The following is a 20,664-nucleotide window of genomic DNA, read 5'->3' as shown; positions in this document are numbered from 1 at the left end:
TGGGGGGATTAAATTCCCCTTTTTTTTATCATGCCACGGTATACACCTGACTGACCCGAGAACGAGGTTACATGTATATTGGCTATAACCTCGTTCTTAGGATGAGTGGGTACGATGTGAGTTCCGGAAACCCCCATTTTTTTTTCATGTGTCAGTTCAATCGTTGATCCAAGAGACATTCTAGACCAAGATTTAGTTTCATACCCCCCCCTGAGCCGGACCTATTTTGGTGTGGCACATAAAGGTAGGGCCTATTATCTGAGTAGGCCTTCCCCGAGGTGTTCTGCTTGTTTAGATAATTATTCTTGGGTTTTTGGTTTTGTCTTTGTTTCAAACTAGATTCACAGAAAAATGGCTGGGAAGCTTGAGCCACCTGGCCTACGTACTAACAAATTGAGTCAGCTGTTTTCTGGCAAAGTAAAAGGTGGATTGAATGCTACTTCTTTATCTCATCTGAGCCGTGATGGGTTGGTAGATGCCTTGTTGGCTCTGTATGGGGAATGCAGCCAAGACCAGCTCAAACGAACCAACAAACATGCAGCACAATTTGTGAATAAATGTAAGTCCATAGTGAAGTTCCATCAAGAATTGAAAAACAGTTGGATTGTTGCCTTTGCAATGTCTGGTTACATCAATATAATATGAAAAATTGAAATAATTGCTTTAAATTTCAAATACATTTTTTTAATGGGCATTATTCAGAATTGAAATTTATTTCTTTCTTTTTTTTAACTCAAGTAACACACAACTATATTTGATAAATACTGATTTTCTAAGGAGTAATGTTTTTGTTCAAAATTGTAAGATCATGATGTTGGAAACTTGATTAATTTCTAACGTGAATTTTAACTAAAATCCCACAAATTAGTCTGTCTCCTAATAACAAGAATGATTAGAAATACACTTGCATTTTAGGTTTTTTGTCTCATTTCTTTATATAACTAGTTAAACAAACTGTGAGTGAAGTGAAGAACCTACAGATCAGCATCAATGACTTTGAAGTGAAAGATGTGATTGGCCGTGGTCACTTTGGACAGGTCCAAGTGGTCAAGGAGAAAGTGACCAATGATGTCTATGCTATGAAAGTACTACACAAGGCTGATACCCTCTCAAAAGAAAATGTAAGATTTTCCATTCATAATGTGAATTTGATGTTTTGTAATTTGTTTAATTAATTAAAACATCTCTAAGCATCTTTGCTCCTTTGCACATTGTGTGAGTAGTTGCATGTAACTTTTTCTGAAATGGGTCTTTAAATTAATTTTAGTAGACACTTTGATAAGCTAATTGGATCTATATTCTATAATGGTGTATTCTGAAATTTTAATGGGGGATTCAACTTTGAGATTTAGTCAAATTGAACAGAATGAAACAACACAAGCACAAAAGCTGACATTAACTGAAAATATAAGAAAGGAAACATGATTCAGGGTGCTACATAACTTTTCAGAAGCGCTTGTCCAGTAGAGCAAGTAAATTTTTAAATAGTTGGAATATACCTGCCCTAAAATCTATTTCACTTGCCCTAAAAAATCCTTGGAAAAAGTTTTACCTCTTCGAAAGAAAGTTTTGCAGTTTTAAAAAGTATTGACATTTTCCTCTCTTTTGACATGAACTGATCTACATGTACCTTGTTATTGAATTTCTTTTTCCAAAGTGATTTTATCTTGCCTGCCATGACCAAACAATCATATTGACCCTAATTTTGGTCATTCATCTGCGAGAATTTTGCTTTCTACTGTGTGAATTTCGCTTTCCCAATTCGGGCAAGTAGCTTTGGTCTTTACTTCAAAACACTTGCCTGACTATAACTTTTACTTGCCCCGAGCAATCGGGCAAGTGCTTATGTAGCACCCTGATGATTATATTTTTTGTGAAGTGTATAATTTAATTAGCTGATGATATTACAAGCAGCACTGTAGGAGTTGCTACCTTATATTTAGGATTTTGGTGAATTTCCTCAGTACAATATAAAAGTTTTAGCAATTTCAGTGCTTTTTATGAGACCACTGTCACCACTCAGTTTTAAATTAGTTACTGGTAAACTTTTTTGTGCGGTATTTCATTACATGTATTATTTTGCATACCTATTCCTGTATGAGTTACACAGAAGGGCCTGTGATCCTTAGGGCATGTCTGTTCCATGCATTTAATTTTTCCAGGTGGCTTTCTTTGAGGAGGAGAGGGACATCATGGCAAGAGCATCAAGTCCATGGTTGACCAAGCTCCAGTATGCCTTCCAGGATGATGATAACCTCTATCTGATGATGGAGTTCCATCCTGGTGGTGACCTTCTGTCTCTCCTGGCAAGGTTTGATGATGTCTTTGAGGAACCTATGGCTCGTTTCTACCTGGCAGAACTGGTGGCTGCCATTCATAGCCTCCACACCATGGGTTACGTGCACAGGTAAGCAACTAAATCAATAGAAAATAACTTGAGACTTGATAAGCGTCAGGTGAGATTTGAATCAAATTCTCACCTTGTAGTTGTGTTAAAAAAAAGCTGTAAGTGTCATATAAATTTAATAACATTGAATATGAAAAAAGTACAAGGATGGAGACCTTCAAAACACATCAAAGAAGAGATTTTTTTTCCTTTTAAAGTACCTCCTGCTGACCAAATAGTTCCACTCAGTTTTAAAGGAAGCGTGAATCAATTATCTTGACACATTTAGTGTGAATTATGATGATGATTTTTGGCAAAAGGTCATACTTGTTTCTTATATTTCAAACCTGTTTCCTCCTTTAAGATCCTTGATGGAAAAATCATCTGAGAATGTTTCCATGGTGGACTAATTTCACCATGTGGGAAAGATTATTCAAACCAAAGTCTCTTGTTGGTGTCATTTATTTATGAATACTTGATTATCTTCAATGATTTCTACAGAGATATCAAGCCAGACAACATTTTATTGGATCGTACAGGGCACATCAAGCTGGCTGACTTTGGATCTGCAGCAAAGTTAGGAGAGAAAAATACTGTGAGTCAAAAAGGATATATAATGTAGGCTATAGATTACTTCAGTCCAAAGGTTAGTTGAATAATGAGGTTATGTTAAAAAAAAATTCTCCCACATCTGGATAAATGACAAATTATATGACCAGTTGGGAACCATTTAGTTTTATAAGATGACTTACTTACAGAATTGCCTCTCCTGTAGAGATTATTTTAAATAGAATTATATTGTCCCGGCAAATAATAGTAAGATATCATGACGTCTTGTTTGTAGAGGAATACAAGTACCGCATATATAGAAATTTGTAAATTTCCTTGTAGGTGTGGTTTCACAACTGACTATGAATTTTTTGTATTGATTAATTTCATTCTGTTCTGTATTGATGCTAGAGAGACATGAAGCCAGATGATAATTGTATCCTAAGCCTGATATTAATATAACTATGTGTACTGTTGGTGTGATTGGTCCTATAGGTCAGCTCCAAGATGCCCGTGGGAACCCCAGACTATGTAGCACCAGAGGTTCTGATGAGCCTTAACGGTTCATTAGATTCAAGCTATGGTACGGAGTGTGACTGGTGGTCCCTGGGTATCGTTGCCTATGAGATGTTAGTCGGTAAGACCCCATTCACCGATGACTCCATGGTAGTCACTTACAGCAACATCATGGATTATCAGGTTAGTAGGCCTAGGCTCAAGAATCTGCTAAATTTTTCTGTAATCGCTTTAGTGTATTGAGGATCTGTTGTTTTGTATTGACATGACTTATATGATTATGACACGTGTGTATACCTACATGACTATGTTTTCTGAAAGGGGTAAAATATTAAAAGTTCTGAATTTGGAAGATGTGGGCCTGATACTTCCTACTTTGGGGTTTGCCCCAAACTGATATTAAATCAAAACTTGTCATAGATTTTAATATATATATCAAACTGTTTGTTTTGTGTATTCAGAGGAAGCTGTCCTTCCCGACTACTTCACCCATAAGTCCTCGAGCAACCGGGCTAATCAAGCAGCTACTCTGCGACAGGTCTGTAAGGATCAGTTATGAACAGCTGGGGTATCATGAGTTCTTCAATGGCATTGAATGGGCAACACTAAGAGATGGTAAGTGTGTCAACATTACCTGGACCCCGTAACACAAAGCTTTGCGATGAATAGCAAAAATGAAAGAACGCTTCTGATTGGTTACTGGTCAGTATTTTGAGCCAAATGTGCATGTAACATTGATCTTGAATGGTCATTTCATTGAGCGATTGATCGCTAATCTTTGTGTTACGCTCGCCTGACATACAGGGAAATTTTTATTGAAATTTTCATCTTGGAGCTGTAACCCTACAGTCATAGTCCCCATTGTTCATGGGATAAGCAAAATACCCCCAAGTCGTTTGATTTCTCCCATTGGCCCTAAATTTGAACAAAAAGAAAGGGATTGACTTCCTTTTAGACATTTATAAACTGATAGTCTCTGCTGTGTTAAAAAACGATAATTAGATTTCATATGGAATTTTCTTACCCTAACGGATGAGCATCACTTCAAACAAGTTGGGATTCTTGCATGCTATTTTCATTGTAATAACATTACCCTGATTGCACATAATCATTTAGCTTCAATCAAGCAATGACTCTATTGATTTTTTGCTCTTCATTGTTATAGATCGCCAGCAGCGACTCTGCTTTATCAAAAGAGTTCAGAGCAAATAAGTAAAATTGTAATTCCATATAATTGATACCGATGAATAAAAGGTGGAGAAATGGCATCAGCTCATTCATTGCATAGTAATGATGCCATGCAAAGCATCGTTAGACAAAAAAGTGCTTGAATTACACATGGCAGATCTGTGATCAGATGTTTTATCTGATTTTAATGAAATCTAAGTCTTTTGCTTGTTTGATTCAATTTTCTCCATTCAATTCATTCAGTATGTTATTTTCATCCTGAGGAACCCTTTATTATACTGCAAAACTGTTTTACACAGTATGGCGATGCCAGGGTGAGTGATTATAAGATTTGCAAAATGTTTTTTTTATTTTATCCATCACAGGTGTACCGCCCTTTGTACCTACTGTTAGCAGCGTGGATGATGTGTCTAATTTTGATGAGTTTGATCCCATCGAGCCCATGAAACACAATGCTAGTAGTCTCATGAAAGCTAAAGGAGGTTTCTCAGGGCTTGATCTACCTTTCGTGGGATTCACCTACTCGAAGACGTCAAGTAACAATCAAGGACTTGGTGATATGTGAGTTAAACCTCTGAAATGGTTATGTCTGTCTTTACTCCATTGTAGGATGTCCATGTCATAAAGAACTAAATATTACGGTAAATTTGCCATTATGCAATCATAAGAAACTGGGTTTCTATTAGTTGCTGAGCAATGTTATGGTAGTTTTCATAACTGCAATGCTTCCATTATCCAAAGTTTCATATGCAATGGCATCCCAATTCTTTAAATTGGTTAAATCTTTTATAAAGATCACAATTCTTGACAAGACACATTTATCACATGTGTAAGAAATTTTGTTGCAGTGGTAACAGCATGTTATTGCAAAATCCAAGGAAATTTCATTGCAGATCGAACTACTTCCTCAGTTTTTTTTACCAGTGCTCATGAAATTTGGTACAAACATCGGTTTAGGGGTAAAGAAATGCAAGACTCATTTTCCAAATTTGTTGGAAACTGTGTTGTCATGGTAATGGCGTGGGGCAGGGGTATTGATCACCTTCAGTGATGTTTCTTGTTATGAATTATGCAACTGTTATGTACACTCAGTGGATGCACTCATGATTCTTAATGAATACCTTCCTCACGTGCCCTCACATGTAAGAAACCTATAAACACTCTTATGTTTGAGTATGTTAATACCATTTAAAAACTACTGTAACAACAATTGCAAACTGTGTGAACTCATTGAGATTTCTTTTCTCCCAGATCAATGATGAACACTACACTCTCTGCACCACTAGAGATGAGCTCAATGCCAGACCAGAAGATCCAGGAACGATGTAGACGTCTTGAATCCCAGCATAGCTCCCTCTCTAGACAGAACAGTGAGCTGAGTAAGAGTCTGAAGGAGAAGTCTGAATCCTTGAAGACTGCCCTGAGTGAGAAGAATGCTGTAGAAAGAAAGCTGGCAGAATCCGTCGCTGATCTTGCAGTAAGTGTGGGCTTTACAAATCAATCTTGTTGAAGGCTGGTGACAAGTTTGAACAATATATATACCTCATGCTTGAGAGAAATCAAACTCTTGTTTTCTCCTTAAGTAAATGTCTTTAGGAAGATCTTTAACATTATATCAAGTAGGTACATGAAAATGGGCATAACTGACATTTCAGAGAAATATCTAATTTTGATACCATGGCATTACTTGTTCTTGCTGCATGATATATTTTGTTATGCTTTTATGTCTCTGTTGCTGTTTTGTATTGTTTTATTCTGAATTATGTCATTTGATTACACTTTTTGTCATCATCTTTACCCCTGCACTGTTTTTTCAATGTAGAAACTAAGACGTACTCTTGAGCATGAAAGGACTGAGCAGAAGGACATGGATAGTAAAGCAGTTAGACTGATGGGAGAGATACAACAGATTAGCAAGAAAGAACAACAATTAAAGGATGAAGAATGGAGGTAGGAAATTCTTTGGGAGATGAGTAATAAGAGATCAAGAATAACAAATGAATTTTTGTGAAAAAAGGGAACTTAGAGATGATCAATGGAGATAGGAAGATATTTGAGATATATAAAGTATAGCAGAGATACCTATCACTTATCACTTAATATCTTAGATGGAGGATTGACATGAAAAAATAAGAGAAATTTATACAGAGAAATCTTTTCAAAATGAGAGTTGTACATTCTGCAACTCTTGCAGTGAATAGTCCTACAACAATCATCTGAAAGAAATAATTGTCTTTTGGTTTGACTAATAATGGCTTCATATTTTGACAAAAGGTATAGGAACATTTGCCCAATTGGGTTAACCAATTATCAGAGTTTTTTTAATGACTAAGTGACTTTTTACATTAGTGAATAGTCCTACAACAATCGTCTGAAAGAAATAATTGTCTATTGGTTTGACTAAAATGGCTTCATATTTTGACAAAAGGTAGAGGAACATTTGCCCAATTGGGTTAACCAATTATCATAGTTTTTTTAATGACTAAGTGACTTTTTACATTAGAGAGCCTTGATATTTTTATAAGGAGCTTTTAGCTTGATGCTCACATATAAGTTTATCAGATGAAGACTATGACTATTTGAAAAGAAAAACCTGAACCATTTTTCTTGCAGAGCTGAAGTAGAGAAATACAAACAAGCTTTCTCTCAGATGGAGACTGATCATCAGGTAGCAATTAAGAGAGCCCAGAAGCTGGAGGTTGAGCTACGCCAGAAGACACAGGAATGTGAAGACTCGAAGGCACAGGTTCACAACGTCAAATCAAAACTTACCAAGGTAAAGTATTTCATACATCAAACACACATACAGATATATTGGTAGTAAATAAGAGGCAATAAATGACATACAATGACAGTTTTGTTGGTGTTTACTTGTGTTTCACTCTTTCCTTGGCTCTCCTTATGATGAAGATTTCCATATTGAACAAATTAACCAATAAAAATGAGGAAATGAAGGAGTCAGGGTAAAATGAGACAATCCAATACATTAGAATGGCGAAAAATGGGGGGGGGGGGCGTTGATGTGGAAAAATCTTTGGATGTTTGATTCAATTGCCCAAAATAGGAACATTGATTTAAGCTTTGGAAAAAAAAATTGGAAATTAATCTTATAGATGGTGTATGTTATTAGTTGTTTCAATAAGATTATGTGGCTGATAGTGAATACCTTTGGTTTTGCAGTCTTGTGAAGGATCTCGGAATGAGGTGGAAGAGCTTCAAGCCCAACTCGAGAAGGTAAGAATTATTTGGCCCCATCCATACACAAAACACTGAAACCTGATATTATAATGATGGAGATGATGGTGGTGAATATGATGATGATGGTCGTGGTTGTGATGCTGGTAATGATGGTGGTTGACTTGTGATTGTGGTTTTTGTGTTGATGGTGGTGTTTTTGGTAGTTGTGATGTTGGTAGGTAGGTATGAATGATGATGGTGGTGGCTTTGAAAGTGATAGTGGTGGTCATGGTGGTAAAGGAGATGGTGATGATTGTGGGGATGGTCATAATTGGTTTTGGGGTTCATATAGGTCAGAGAAGTTGTCAGTTTTTATTTTTTTTTGGGGGGGGGACTGGAAATCAGTATATTTTGAAATTTATTTTGATTTTTGTAATTAACCAAAGAAAATCATTCTCTGATCAGCCCTGTATGCACCATGCTTAAATTGATGAGGCAAACTTTCTGTTTGTGGGAGATCATAAAAAGTCAGTAATTTTCAAAAACATGTCTGAATTTTTTTGAAAATCATAGTCCATTCACTTGACAGTATTGCAGCATTGAAAAAAGGCCTCGGCAACTATGCAGAAAGTTTGTTTCAACTTACCTCACTTTAAGAAAAAAAAGATTTAGAGAATGACATAAAATTGTATTGCCTGTCTTTTTTTTCCAGCTGAGTCGGAGTAGTAAGATCCAACTGGATGAGTTGCGTTTGAAGCTACGTGAGGCCAGCGAAGCTGAAGAGAGGGCTAACCGCACCGCAGATCGGCTAAGAAAGGAGAAGACAGAGATGAGAGAGATCGTCCAGGAGCAGTGTCAGGGATCCGTCCAGGAGATGAGAGCAACTGTCATGGATCTACAGCAGCAACTCCAGGAGAGTCAAGTAAGAACATTCTGATGATTATTCAACAAAGTCCATTTGTTATCGATCCCTGTAGTCATCATTCTGAATTAATTGATGAAAATTCATAAACAGATGTGGTAACAAACATTGGTTTGGTACTGATTAGAACATATAGTCTTGAATACTTTACCTTTTTAATTGGTGCTAAAATGTAAACGAACCCCACCAGAAAATACACTTCCTCATGCTGAGTATTGAATATAGAAGACATCACTACAATGTCCAGCGAGCCCAGAGAAACAAGCTTTATTGAATGCAATATTCTATCACCCGATTTCACAATTAAATATCTTATAGATGGTAGAACTTGAACACTTTTTGGGGGGTTATCATTTTCTGGTCGGGTTCACTAACTTTTTAGTACCACTGTATGTGATGAAGATGCATAAGTGAGATTACCAGTGCTCTGTTACACAAATCTTTGCAATGAACAGCGAAATGACATTGCCCAATCAAAATTATTGTTATATGCTCATTTCATTAAAATCACCAATAATGTAAAATTTTGAAATAATTGTTTGGTTTGGTAATTAGGATGATCAACGTAGCCTTGAGAATCGTTTGAGGATGGTCCAGGATAGAGAGAAACGACTCAAAGAACAGGTGGAATCTAAACATGGTCTGACACAGGATCTAGCCAATCAAATAGTGGTGAGTTGACATCATGTGATCAAATCATGTGACTAAATATGTAAATTTTTAATTCATGTTACTGCCCATTGGAGACTGCTGTGTGATGATGCAGCTGAAAATCATCTAGAAGTCATGTGACTGTTTAATGGTTATTTTAAATTTGTTCTACAGTGGGTTGTTGAAACCTTTGACCAAACGTGTTGGAAGTATTTTTAATTGTGCTCGACTCGCTGTAATAGAAAAATGAAAGTTAAACTAGTCTATTTTTATTAAGGTGATTTTTTTTTAGTGTAGAATATAATACATACACTCTTTTCTATGCAGCACAGTATTATTATTTTATGTATTGTACACTGTATATATGTAAAGGATTGACTTATTGCAAGTCATTTATTTCCACTTGAATTAACTTAGATCTCAAGAGTTTTAAGAAGCTGAATATAAAAGTAACAAAAGACTTTGTGATTATGAATGATTTTAAAGCAGTAAGATTTAAAGTAAACAAATACACATTTCATATATCTAGATTGGTAAACAATCATTACAAAATCATATTTCCATTCAAATTTTGGCTTTTTTTTCAGGAAATGGAGAAAAAGGTAACATCAGCTGACAGAGCCTGCAGGGAATATGAACATGATCTCGCTACCAAGGCCAAAGAACTACACAATAAAGAACAGGTTTGTTGTATATTAAATTATAACAATACATTTCTTACCTCTGCAATATGTATATTAGTGGGGTCTGTATTTCACAAAACCTTCATAAATTTAGGTTTGCTTTCATCCCACAGAAATTATTACACTTAGTAATGTATTTTCCAAGAAATTAGACACATGACAGTTGCAAGAAAATCTATCTACTTATATTCAGCCTTTAAAGGAGTATACATATTTTTGTCTTTTCTTGGTTCTTTACAGGAGTTGAAACAGCTTCGATCAGTTGCTAAGAAAGAGAGACAGAACTTAGACAGAGTATCATCTCTTGAAGCTGATTCCCATCTCAAGAAAATACAAGAACAGGACGAGGTATTAATACTAAGCTTAAATTTACTTGGTAATTTAATTATTTTTTCTGATCAGCATGCCCAATATTGTCAAAATATCTTCTTCTGTATGTGTGTTGCACTTGAAATTAGATTCAAGATAATGAATATATGCTAACTAAGTCCAAACTCATGAAACTTATTAGCTTTAGTATAAAGCCCAGAATCCTGATTCTTTAAACTTTTAATAAATTTCACTTTACATTGACTGATTGAAAATCTGCTATTATTCATATGTAAATTTAGCAAATTGTTCATAGGGCATATATTGAAATTCATTGCCTTATATTGTGTGCAATTTTGAAAATCAATGATCAGCAGCTAGGCTTTGTATAGTTTTCCACATATTTGCAGAATTCTAGTTCAGTAATAGGACTGTGGGGCAACACTTTTTACCAAAATTCTAAAATGTAGGAAGGGGAACAACAATCAATTCTATGGATTAAGTTACTGTTTATTGTACATAACTATTTTCAGGCAGTATACCAGTCATCTAACCTCATTGATTCACTATCAGCAAATGAGTTAACATATCTTTTTTTTCAGACCATCTCGGTTCTTGACAACCAAGTGAAGGTTCTTCAAGCCCAGATAGACAAGATGGTTGCTGATCGCCATATTCTCTCACAGCAACAAAATAAGGAATTCAAGTAAGTCATTCTGCACTGTTAGTTGATAGTATTGTCCTAGATCTAAACATCCTCCTGACTTATTCATGAATTGCATGAAAGAAAAACTCTTCTTTCTTTTTTTTTTTTTTGGCCAGAGTTTTTTGTTTTTTATGTGTAAGTGTCAATGGCATAATTTTGTTTGCCAGAGTTTTTGTTTATTTGTCAGAGTTTTTTTTTTAATGGCAAAAGCCTAATGCATAAGCCCCTGGAGTATTTCACAATGCATCTTTTCAGTGATTTTCACCAATGAATTTGCTTTCAGCCAGTCAAAAGACAAGATGACAGTAGCTGATAACAGTTCTTAGTTTAACTCACTGACAACAAACTTGATGTAACACTCTACTGAGACTGATTCTTGGGTCTTTGCCAAGACAAGTGACTCTGATGTGTTTATGTCATGTTTCTAAGCAGTCATTAACACAGATGATTCCTCTCAGGATAATTATATCTGATCCTGCAACTACTTGTCAATGATAAGTTATACAACTAATTCATTGTATTTGGATATGTAATTTAAACTATTATTTTGTATTGTTGGTCTTTTGTTTATTGTCCTTTGTGGATTGTTTTATTTTCTTCTCAAGATTGTCCCCCTCCCTTCCCAGATGTCTATTTCAGTTGTGGTTAGCTATTGTTCACAGACTGCACTTACACACTGAGGAAAAAAATATTTCATGATTTTTCATAAACACAATATACATTCACAGTATATCTTTGCATATAAAAATTCCTTTCTAAACGGTAGTTGAACTTTGTTTCTGGTTTGTTTTTAGACGTGTCGAAGCAGAGAAGTTTTCTGACCTGAACCAAGACAGGCTTTATCTTCAGACACAGGTCGGCCGTCTAGAGTTTGAGTTGAAGCAGACCCAAAGGGCCAAGTCTAGTCTAACGGATCAGTCCAAGGAAATGCAAGCTAAACTAGATAAGGTTAGTTCTATATTCTAGATGGCCTATCCAAGTTATCTAGCTTTGCTCTTTTTATAATGTACATCATTCAATCCCACCATTCTCTTCCTCCAGCATCATACACTTTACTTATTACTGAATTATGTGAATACCCTATGTTTTTTACAGGGACCATTCATAATTTTGGTACATGACCTTGCTTTGGGCTCTTCATTCCAATAGAGATAGAGGGGGGTCCTGCTGTATGTTTCTGTCGTGTATTAAGTGCAAGATGATGACAAGTATCGAGTAGCTTTAAAAGTATCAGTTTAGATCCGTCAAATTGTACAGGAACCTAACAGCAACGAAAACCATAACAGGAGTTCAGGAGAGGAAAGCTAATGGGATGAAGATGTACACTTTATGCCATATATATGTCCCTCTGTATATAAACACCATCATTTTGTGTCCTCTTGGGTCGCCTGCCACACAGATAATTGATAACTCTCATTTCTTTTCTTGAAGGTGGCAGACAAGTACGAGGAGGAGATCTTCGGTCTCAAAGACCAGCTGAGAGAAGCTCAGGCACGGGCCGAGAGGTTAGAGGTCAACTCTAAACAAATTGAGGCCAGTGAGAATGACCTGAAGCAGCAGGTTAGGGTACTTCAGACCAGATTGCAAGAAGAGATTGAAAATGCTGCTACCAAGATTGAAAACCTAGAGGTAATGCGCCATTTCAAGATTCATGTTTAATGCTTTTGTTACTGCTGTGGCAACATAAACACTAGATAAACACTAAAGTTAAATAAATCTGGCTCGATCAGTCAAGGCTATTATAATGCATTTATATTTTATCCTCTTGGAAGTACATAGAGACATAACATGGAATTTGATATACATTATACAAGAACTGACTGTATTGTTGTTATCATTATTATTAGTGGCGGTGGTGGTGTATAAATACCCAGCTCAAATCTACAAAAAGTAGCCAAGGAAGGTTCCTTGTGATGAGCCTATGTAATAACAGAAGGCTTTACTGATAGATTATTTACATTAATTTGTTGAATGATTTGAAAAGGGGGAGAAGAAGCTACTAGACCAGGAGCTCCATGTCCTGAGGGAGCGTTCTACCATTGTCACCTCCCTGGAGACACAGCTCCATGAGAAGATGGAGCAATGCTCCGCCATGAGCAAGGAGAAACAGGAACTGATGGAGCGATGTGAGTCGTTTGCCATGGAGAAAGGACGGCTTGTCAGTCAAAATCAACAGATGGATACCAGTATGGCAGACTATCAGAATAAACTCAGTCAAAATGAACTGGTTAGTTGATGATGGTGATATTGATGATGATACCGATGATGTTACCGATGATGATGATGATGATGATGATGATGATGATGATGATGATGATTGTGATTATATCAATAATGATGGTAATAATGAAGACAGTGATGGTGAATTTGGTGTTGATGATGAAGGTAATGATGGTTACCGTGGTGCTGGTGAGGATGATTGTGATAATGGTTATGATGGTTATGGTTGTGAGTTGTGACACTGATAATAGTTGCTATTTTAATGGTAATATGAATTTGATCATGGTGATGATGATCATTATCATCATACTTTTAGTGATAGTCATGGTGATGTTAATGATTGCTAATTCTACTGCTGTTAATACAGAGGATTATGGTGTTGAATATTGATAGTATTGCTGATACCCATTATGGCTATGGTTGAGGTAGATGAGCTTTTGGTGTTGCTGATGATGATGAATTTGATGTTTTCATGTTGCAATGTTTTCCATTTACTTTGCATACAGAACATCAACATGCTGAAGACCACATGCACCATGTTGGAAGAACAGGTCATTGACCTTGAGACCATCACTGAGCGTCTGGAAACCAGACTGGAGGAATGTCGTCAAGCAAGGGACGGAGCTAAAGAGAGTTTGCAGGAAAAAGAGGAAAAGTTGAAAGCAGTTTCTAAGACACTGGAAGAAGCACAGCAGGCCGGGTAATGCACATATTGCGATACCTAAAAATAAACAAATATATTTTATTTTATTTCTAGGCCAGCAAACTCTTATCGGAAGGGTCAGGGGGACGGACTATTCCATCTTATGTTTCATCCCGGGTTCTTTTTGAAAAAAATTGAATTCACAAAGGTGGTTTGAAACCATTGTTTATGCAGACTTCTTGAATTGATTACACTTAATTCAGTGGGAATGTTTTACAAAAATCATTTTCTGATAGCTCAACACAAGTTTGATGTTATGGCTGATCTAAATTACACCATCACCAGCTTCAACACTGAACTTGAATTTTTTTTGTCTTTGAAAAGTGTAATGTCTATGTTTTTCACTGCCGCTTCAGGTGTCGTTCCGAAGAGAAGATCAAAGAACTGACAGAAGCTGCAGAAGAAACAGAAAAAAGACAAGGAGAGGAGCTGGATTCTTGGCATAAACAATTCAATGATCAGAGACAACAGATCAATCAACTCAAGGAAAATGTAAGCACAAGTAGTATCTTGATCATGGGTTATAATTAGATTACTAATCTGGCGATCCTTGTATCAAAGACCATGTGACGATACAGGTTCACTAACAAGGGATATATATATATATATGGGCATTGTTTTTTTCTTTTTTTTCTCATGAATTACAAAATGAAAGTGGACTGAATGAATAATGGTCTTATGTTAGAAAAATATTGTCTAACAAAAAATTTGGGACAAATCAATTACAAACCTTGAAGTCTGAAAATGTGGGATAGGTTTGAATAGTTTGGTTGAAACATATTCATGTTCAATGTTGGTTATTGTGTTTATATTGCTCTCCGAAAGGAAATCATTTTAAGGGAATAAGTCTAATAATGCTGACTTTCCATGATTGATGAGTTTTCTTCAGTTTACTATTAAGTTAGGCAGTTTTCATGCTCTCTTACATTTTAACTGGTTATATATATTTTCACTGTTTTATGTATCTTTGACATTTAAGCTTGAAATCGTTTAAGCCTGTATTTATTATATTTTACATTACAGTTGAGTGAGGTTGAAAAGCACAGAGCTCTGTTAGAAGTCGCTGCCAAGGAACTTAAGCAAAAATATGAGGATGAGCAGGAAGACAATATCAAACTGGATAAAGAGGTAAGTAAATTGGTCACTCTGTTAATTGCCCTGCATCAGATCATTCATTTGTCAATTAGCTTTTATTGAAACTGACGTATCAAGAAATGGTTGATAGTGTTATTGCTATTGGGCTTATGGCGGGGGGGGACTACTCTTAGATTACAAAAAAATGATAATCCACCGATTGTTTGGTATTTTGTTTCTATCTTGTATTTACAGGGCACTTTATGATATGCTTCACTACATATACATTACATGTTGGCCACTCAACAGTGTTAACAATTCAAAATAGACCAGTTGATCAATTTTAGATTCACAAAGGAAGTCCAAAAGGATGTATGAAGAAAGTAATACAGAAGTTATTACCCATGCATGCATTTCAATGCATTTCATGTTCTGTGTGTGTGTGATGTATGCTTGAATGAATTGCGATGTGTAGCGATGTGTAGGGGTTACACCAACTTTGTGAATCCAAAGCTCTGTCTAGTTTCCATCAATTTTGCTTTCAAAACAATTCATAAGAATGTTTGAGAGGACTTCTTCCTTAATTAATTGCAAAGGTTGGAGTGACCCTAACATAAAATAGTTATGAACCTCCTTTGTCCTCGCTGTCTTTCTCTTTCTTTTTCAATGCCTTTTCAACCAATTCTGATCATTCTTCTTTGGAGGAAAGTAAAGTTATTTACTTCTAGTTAATGCAAGCTCTTTGGTAAGTGGCATCTAAAGGAGGAATTCATAGCATATCATGAGAAGGAAAATAAGTCCTCAGAATCCTCACTTTAACAGTCTTTTCACTTCTCACAAATTCTTACTTCAGCTGAAAGACTTGGAGGAGCAACTGAAGGAGAGTAAGAGCATCAACTTCCAGCTGACCCAAGCCCTAGAGGAAGCCATCTCAAAAGGAGAATACATCAAAGAAGAGAAGCAGGAACTTGAGAGTCATCTTGAAAGTCAAGAGGTGGGTACTATTCTCCTCAAACTTTTGATAGGATATGCTCATATCGTTCAAAGAATTTCTCGAAAGTCTGTTAAGGTCACATCAATTTCTTCCCAGAAGAAACTCTCATAAAGTTTTATGTTGGTTATTACTATATCCTTTAGTAAGTCAGATTGGTGTCTCCAATCATGTATGTCTGTATCCATCTGTAAAATTTAGGGTCCAATGTAGTGCAGAAGATTACCAAAGGTGTTAAGCCAACCAGTATTGGATAAAACATTTTATTTCCTCAATTAATTTTTTTAGCAAATATCCCCTCTGGATCTTGATCCCCATATTTGGATATAAGAGAACTCCTGTATAATGTGAGAAATTTGATGAGATTCATGTTTGTCCATCTCTGTTCCAGATCCATTATCAACATGAGAGAATCAAGTTTGAAGGCACTTCTGCCCAGCAGACCAAACTTATTGATTTCCTGCAAGCTAAGGTAGATGCCCCACCCAAGAAGAAGAGAGGGCGCCTCTTTGGTAAGACGGCCCAACCTCTCCCTCCTCATCTCAGAGACAGAGGCACAGGGGATTACAGGTGTTACAGTCTCAATGCAGGTTGGTTAAGTCATCTTCTAATTGACTTCCTAGAAATGAATGTAGATGTGCCACCCAGGGTCTGTCACACAAGATTTGCCATCAATTGCAAATGTTGAACAAACATTTGATTGACATCATTAACAATAAATGCATGCTACTTTCTGCAACTTCAACTGCATTGCAATTGGGGGTGTCACTTTTCAGACAAAAGTAGGATATCCCGCTTTACCAACACATCATACAATAGAACACATTATTTTCTATACAAAAGGGCTGACTTTAGTTGATTTTTATGCCTCTGCCAACTGTAGGTTATAATAATAATATAGGTATGTTTACCCAGGGTAGCCACTTCAGTTTCGAAAACTGTTCTACCAGCGGGCCCTGCTATTATTGCGGCTAGAGGCATTATGTTTGGGGGTTGTCCATCCATCTGTCCACTGTGCGCAGTCCCATTTTCAATTCCTGTGATAAAGAAACAGCTGTTTGATGGATCAATTTTAACTTAGCCCATGTATGCATATAGGAGTGATGATGGTCTGATTAGTTCTAGGGGTATCAAGGTCAAAGTTCAAATGTCACAGAAATCATTATATACCTGAAAGTCCATCGATATCAAACTTGGCTTGTGAATGCATATTTGAGTGAGGATCTTTTCACAAGGTCAATAGTTACAGAAGGCATTACTTGACATTTTAGAAATTAAGTGTGTAATATTCTTGGTCTGCCAATGGTGGATATGTTACCCTAGCATCATTGTTTCTTTCAATGTGATATGAATCAATTAAAGCTGTTTTCATTGCCATAAATATAATCTATTAATATTTGTTTGTAAAATTTCTTTTTTAAACAGATGAAAGAACTTCAGCAGAAGTTGGATGCAGAGAAAAGCAGAGCTTGGGAACTTCAGAAAGCTCTGAATGAAGCAAGATCTGACCTTCAAGCAGCTAAGCTTAAAGGTAAGTTCTCTATGATTGTACTTCATTTACATGTATGCAACAAAATTAACAGAAAAGTACAGCAAGAATATGCTGTTCTTGTATAGCTTATAACACATACTATATAACATCTATTTACTTGAAAAATACTTGATATAAATATATAATCTACTGCAATTACATGGATGTTGTTATTTTGAAAAATTCCTTCATATGCTTTTATGAGCAAAAGATATGATGCCATCAAAAACTGCCCTTCCATTTGATTAACAATATCCTCTTCCTTTCAGCGATAGCAAATTCAGAAACCGGCTCAACACTGAGTCTGCCTGAGCAACCATCAACTCCAGTGTTCACCCAGACGGCCAGTGCTAACCTCATCTCTGCCATCGTCCAATCGCCTGGTCATCGGTCAAGCCCATCAAGCCTCATCTTACCCACACCAGGGGACAAGCGGAACAAGACCCTTGCTACAGGGACAATGAAGCGACTCAAGGAACGCATGAAGCATAATATACCTCATCGCTTCACCATTGGTCTTAGCATGAGGGGTACCAAGTGTTCTGCTTGTGCTGATACTATTCACTTTGGACGTCAAGTGGCAAAGTGTCAGGGTAAGATTATATCATTTTTTGTTGTTCAGTTTTTACATTAAACATAGCAACTTCTTTATGACAATAATGATAATGCATTGGAATAATATAGCACACTTTCCATCGAAGTTAAACAGAATCCAACAAAACTACCACCCAATTTTTGTGTGTGTGTGTGTGAATAGAAGTTATGTGTCAAACAATTCTGGTAGAATATGGGTAAGTTACTCAGTAATTTGCAATAAGCATGGCATTCTGCCCTTTGACAGGTACTTTCTTAGCAACAATGATACTTGTGCCCAAATCTGCTTGCCTGTATTGACAATATTCAGTGTAATTTTTTTCAGCATAGATTTCAAGATCTGGAGCTTGATGATTTGTAAAAAATTTACCTAAATTAGAGAGACTTTCTCTTAAACTTCTTGTTAACTGCAACTTCTCAAGTATCCCGAAGTCATGGCCGATTGCTACATGCACCACTTGTTCTGTAATATTGCATATTATTTGAAAGAGTTGTCATAACATGGGAAGTGAAAGAATGAACATATCATTTTGTGTGACTCTTTTGTTGTAGAATGTCACCTGATATGCCATCCCAAGTGTGCCCACTGTCTCCCCCATACATGTGGACTTCCGTTCCAATTCATGAGGCATTTCAAGCAGGCCATGGACGGGCCATCTCCATCAACCAGATCAGTCTCCTCGGCATCGTCCACGGTATCGTCGGTGGCATCATCGGCTGCCTCGTCGATGTCTTCATTCGGACAGGAACCCATGGTGTGTGGGAACCAGATTCAAGGATGGATGAAAACACCTAGGTGAATATATATTTATCAAGTTCAAGTTCATTTATTTCATTCACCATAAAAACATGAATACATACAAAGGAGAAATATTATAAACAATTAAAGGTAATAAGAACAAAAGAAAATACAATTACATAACAAAAGGTTTTATGGGAATTGAGGACGACAAAAAGAGCTAAAAGCCTTATAAACGCCGACCTCTTATACAAAGTTAAAGCAATGCGTTGTATATACAGAGTAAGAACAGCAAGAAATAAACAACAAACAGATGGATGAGGGGGGGGGGGGGTAAAAACAAGAATTGTATCTATTAAAAAAAGGAATTACTCAATCAAAGTCATGCAAGCTCAAAAGATGGGATTTGAAATGTTTTTTAAAACTCTTTGAAGAAGGGATATTTCTTATATGCATTGGGATATTATTCCAAACTATATATTTATCAGATAAAAGGGGACTTCCATACAGTTACATAGTTTTGCCATACAGAAAGACTTGCATTCAAATTTATTTTTGTCTTATGTAGCCATATGTTGAATCTAAGGCACTTTACCAAATTCAAAGCTGGGTTTCTCTAAAGGGAATCTTGTAAGTGATTTTGTGTTGCTAATCTTCAAGTCAATAATTAACATATTAATAGAAAGGCAGGAAAGCAACTATGAAAGACACATAGCTCCTTTTATTTTAAAGCAGAATTCAAAGGCTTTTTGCATCTATTCAAATTTATATATGTTTTGAAGCATATTTGTTGTTGTTTTTATCATTGTTATTGTTACTGTCTTTCACAGTAGGTTGATGTGAAGATTAGCAATGAAAAAGATGCATAATGTCTTCATGAGGGATGTGGCTTTGACTTTTGGTAAGGTGCCTGTAAAGAAGTTAAGTGCAGGTCAGCATGCCATTTTTATAAAGATGATAGATGTTTGTGTTGAAATCAAGCAATTCTAGTCAACGTGATTCTCGTAGCATGATAAAAAATGCACAGCCTGTGACATAGATTAAACATATTTTCATACCCACCATTATATTTCACAGGATGAATAAGCAAGGGTGGGAGAAGAAGTGGTGTTGTCTAGAAGGTACCAAGCTGAGTCTGTTTGACAAGGAAAACTCATCAGGTCAGTATGTTTATCATTTGATAAAGAGTAATATTACAGTTTTCAGGGCACATTTCATAAACATTTGTTACCTCAAATAAATGTTAATGTATTTATGGAGAATTGGCACCTGCAAGAATACATAAATGCAATGAGTGAAGACTGCAGGGCGTGTAAATAGTGTGAGTTGGATTACACATTTTGACATTTCTTTTGAATAACATATTTTCTTCTGATTGTCTTTCTTAGGTTGTGGGTCTCCTTTCTTGGAGTACCATCTCTGTCCTGAAGACGGTCTTGTGACTGTCCATGCTGGAGTCTCTGCTACGGAGCTACCCAACACTGCTTCCTGTGATCTACCGTTTGTGTTCCGTCTGGAATCCAGGCCAGTGACCACCTGCTGGCCAGACAATAAGACCCTCTATCTCATGGCACCAAGCTTCCAAGATAAACAACAGTGGATGGTCAGTTGATTTTTTGATAATGCTTTAAAAAGTTTAAGGGTCATGGGGGGGTTAATCATTGGATGAATTGTTCCTGCAATAACATAACTTGATAAACAGATCAGATTTAGCTTTATTTATGT

At 36.3% G+C, this 20,664-nt stretch overlaps 1 protein-coding gene across 1 annotated transcript in view; it reads left to right on the top strand.

Annotated features, from left to right (window-relative positions):
• The window catches only part of LOC121406937 (citron rho-interacting kinase-like), a 41,343-nt gene that overhangs the window by 8,121 nt on the left and 12,558 nt on the right, over positions 1-20,664 (top strand). Inside the window, exons 2-30 of the mRNA XM_041597812.1 lie at positions 340-559; positions 946-1,121; positions 2,163-2,407; positions 2,888-2,981; positions 3,431-3,634; positions 3,913-4,066; positions 5,005-5,200; positions 5,891-6,116; positions 6,462-6,589; positions 7,253-7,415; positions 7,820-7,873; positions 8,529-8,738; positions 9,294-9,410; positions 9,977-10,072; positions 10,313-10,420; positions 10,984-11,087; positions 11,882-12,035; positions 12,519-12,716; positions 13,072-13,314; positions 13,814-14,007; positions 14,367-14,502; positions 15,034-15,138; positions 15,938-16,078; positions 16,467-16,724; positions 17,501-17,606; positions 17,876-18,199; positions 18,753-18,996; positions 20,017-20,099; positions 20,328-20,542. Of these exons, the coding sequence (XP_041453746.1) occupies positions 352-559; positions 946-1,121; positions 2,163-2,407; positions 2,888-2,981; positions 3,431-3,634; positions 3,913-4,066; positions 5,005-5,200; positions 5,891-6,116; positions 6,462-6,589; positions 7,253-7,415; positions 7,820-7,873; positions 8,529-8,738; positions 9,294-9,410; positions 9,977-10,072; positions 10,313-10,420; positions 10,984-11,087; positions 11,882-12,035; positions 12,519-12,716; positions 13,072-13,314; positions 13,814-14,007; positions 14,367-14,502; positions 15,034-15,138; positions 15,938-16,078; positions 16,467-16,724; positions 17,501-17,606; positions 17,876-18,199; positions 18,753-18,996; positions 20,017-20,099; positions 20,328-20,542 (4,884 nt within the window). The 5' untranslated portion in view covers positions 340-351. The remainder of the gene's footprint in view (positions 1-339; positions 560-945; positions 1,122-2,162; positions 2,408-2,887; positions 2,982-3,430; positions 3,635-3,912; positions 4,067-5,004; positions 5,201-5,890; positions 6,117-6,461; positions 6,590-7,252; positions 7,416-7,819; positions 7,874-8,528; positions 8,739-9,293; positions 9,411-9,976; positions 10,073-10,312; positions 10,421-10,983; positions 11,088-11,881; positions 12,036-12,518; positions 12,717-13,071; positions 13,315-13,813; positions 14,008-14,366; positions 14,503-15,033; positions 15,139-15,937; positions 16,079-16,466; positions 16,725-17,500; positions 17,607-17,875; positions 18,200-18,752; positions 18,997-20,016; positions 20,100-20,327; positions 20,543-20,664) is intronic.

This window comes from Lytechinus variegatus, chromosome 2 (assembly GCF_018143015.1).
Source record: "Lytechinus variegatus isolate NC3 chromosome 2, Lvar_3.0, whole genome shotgun sequence".
NCBI lineage: Eukaryota > Metazoa > Echinodermata > Echinoidea > Temnopleuroida > Toxopneustidae > Lytechinus > Lytechinus variegatus.
Note: the sequence above shows the minus strand (reverse complement) of the source record. Positions and strands in the feature narration are given on the sequence as shown.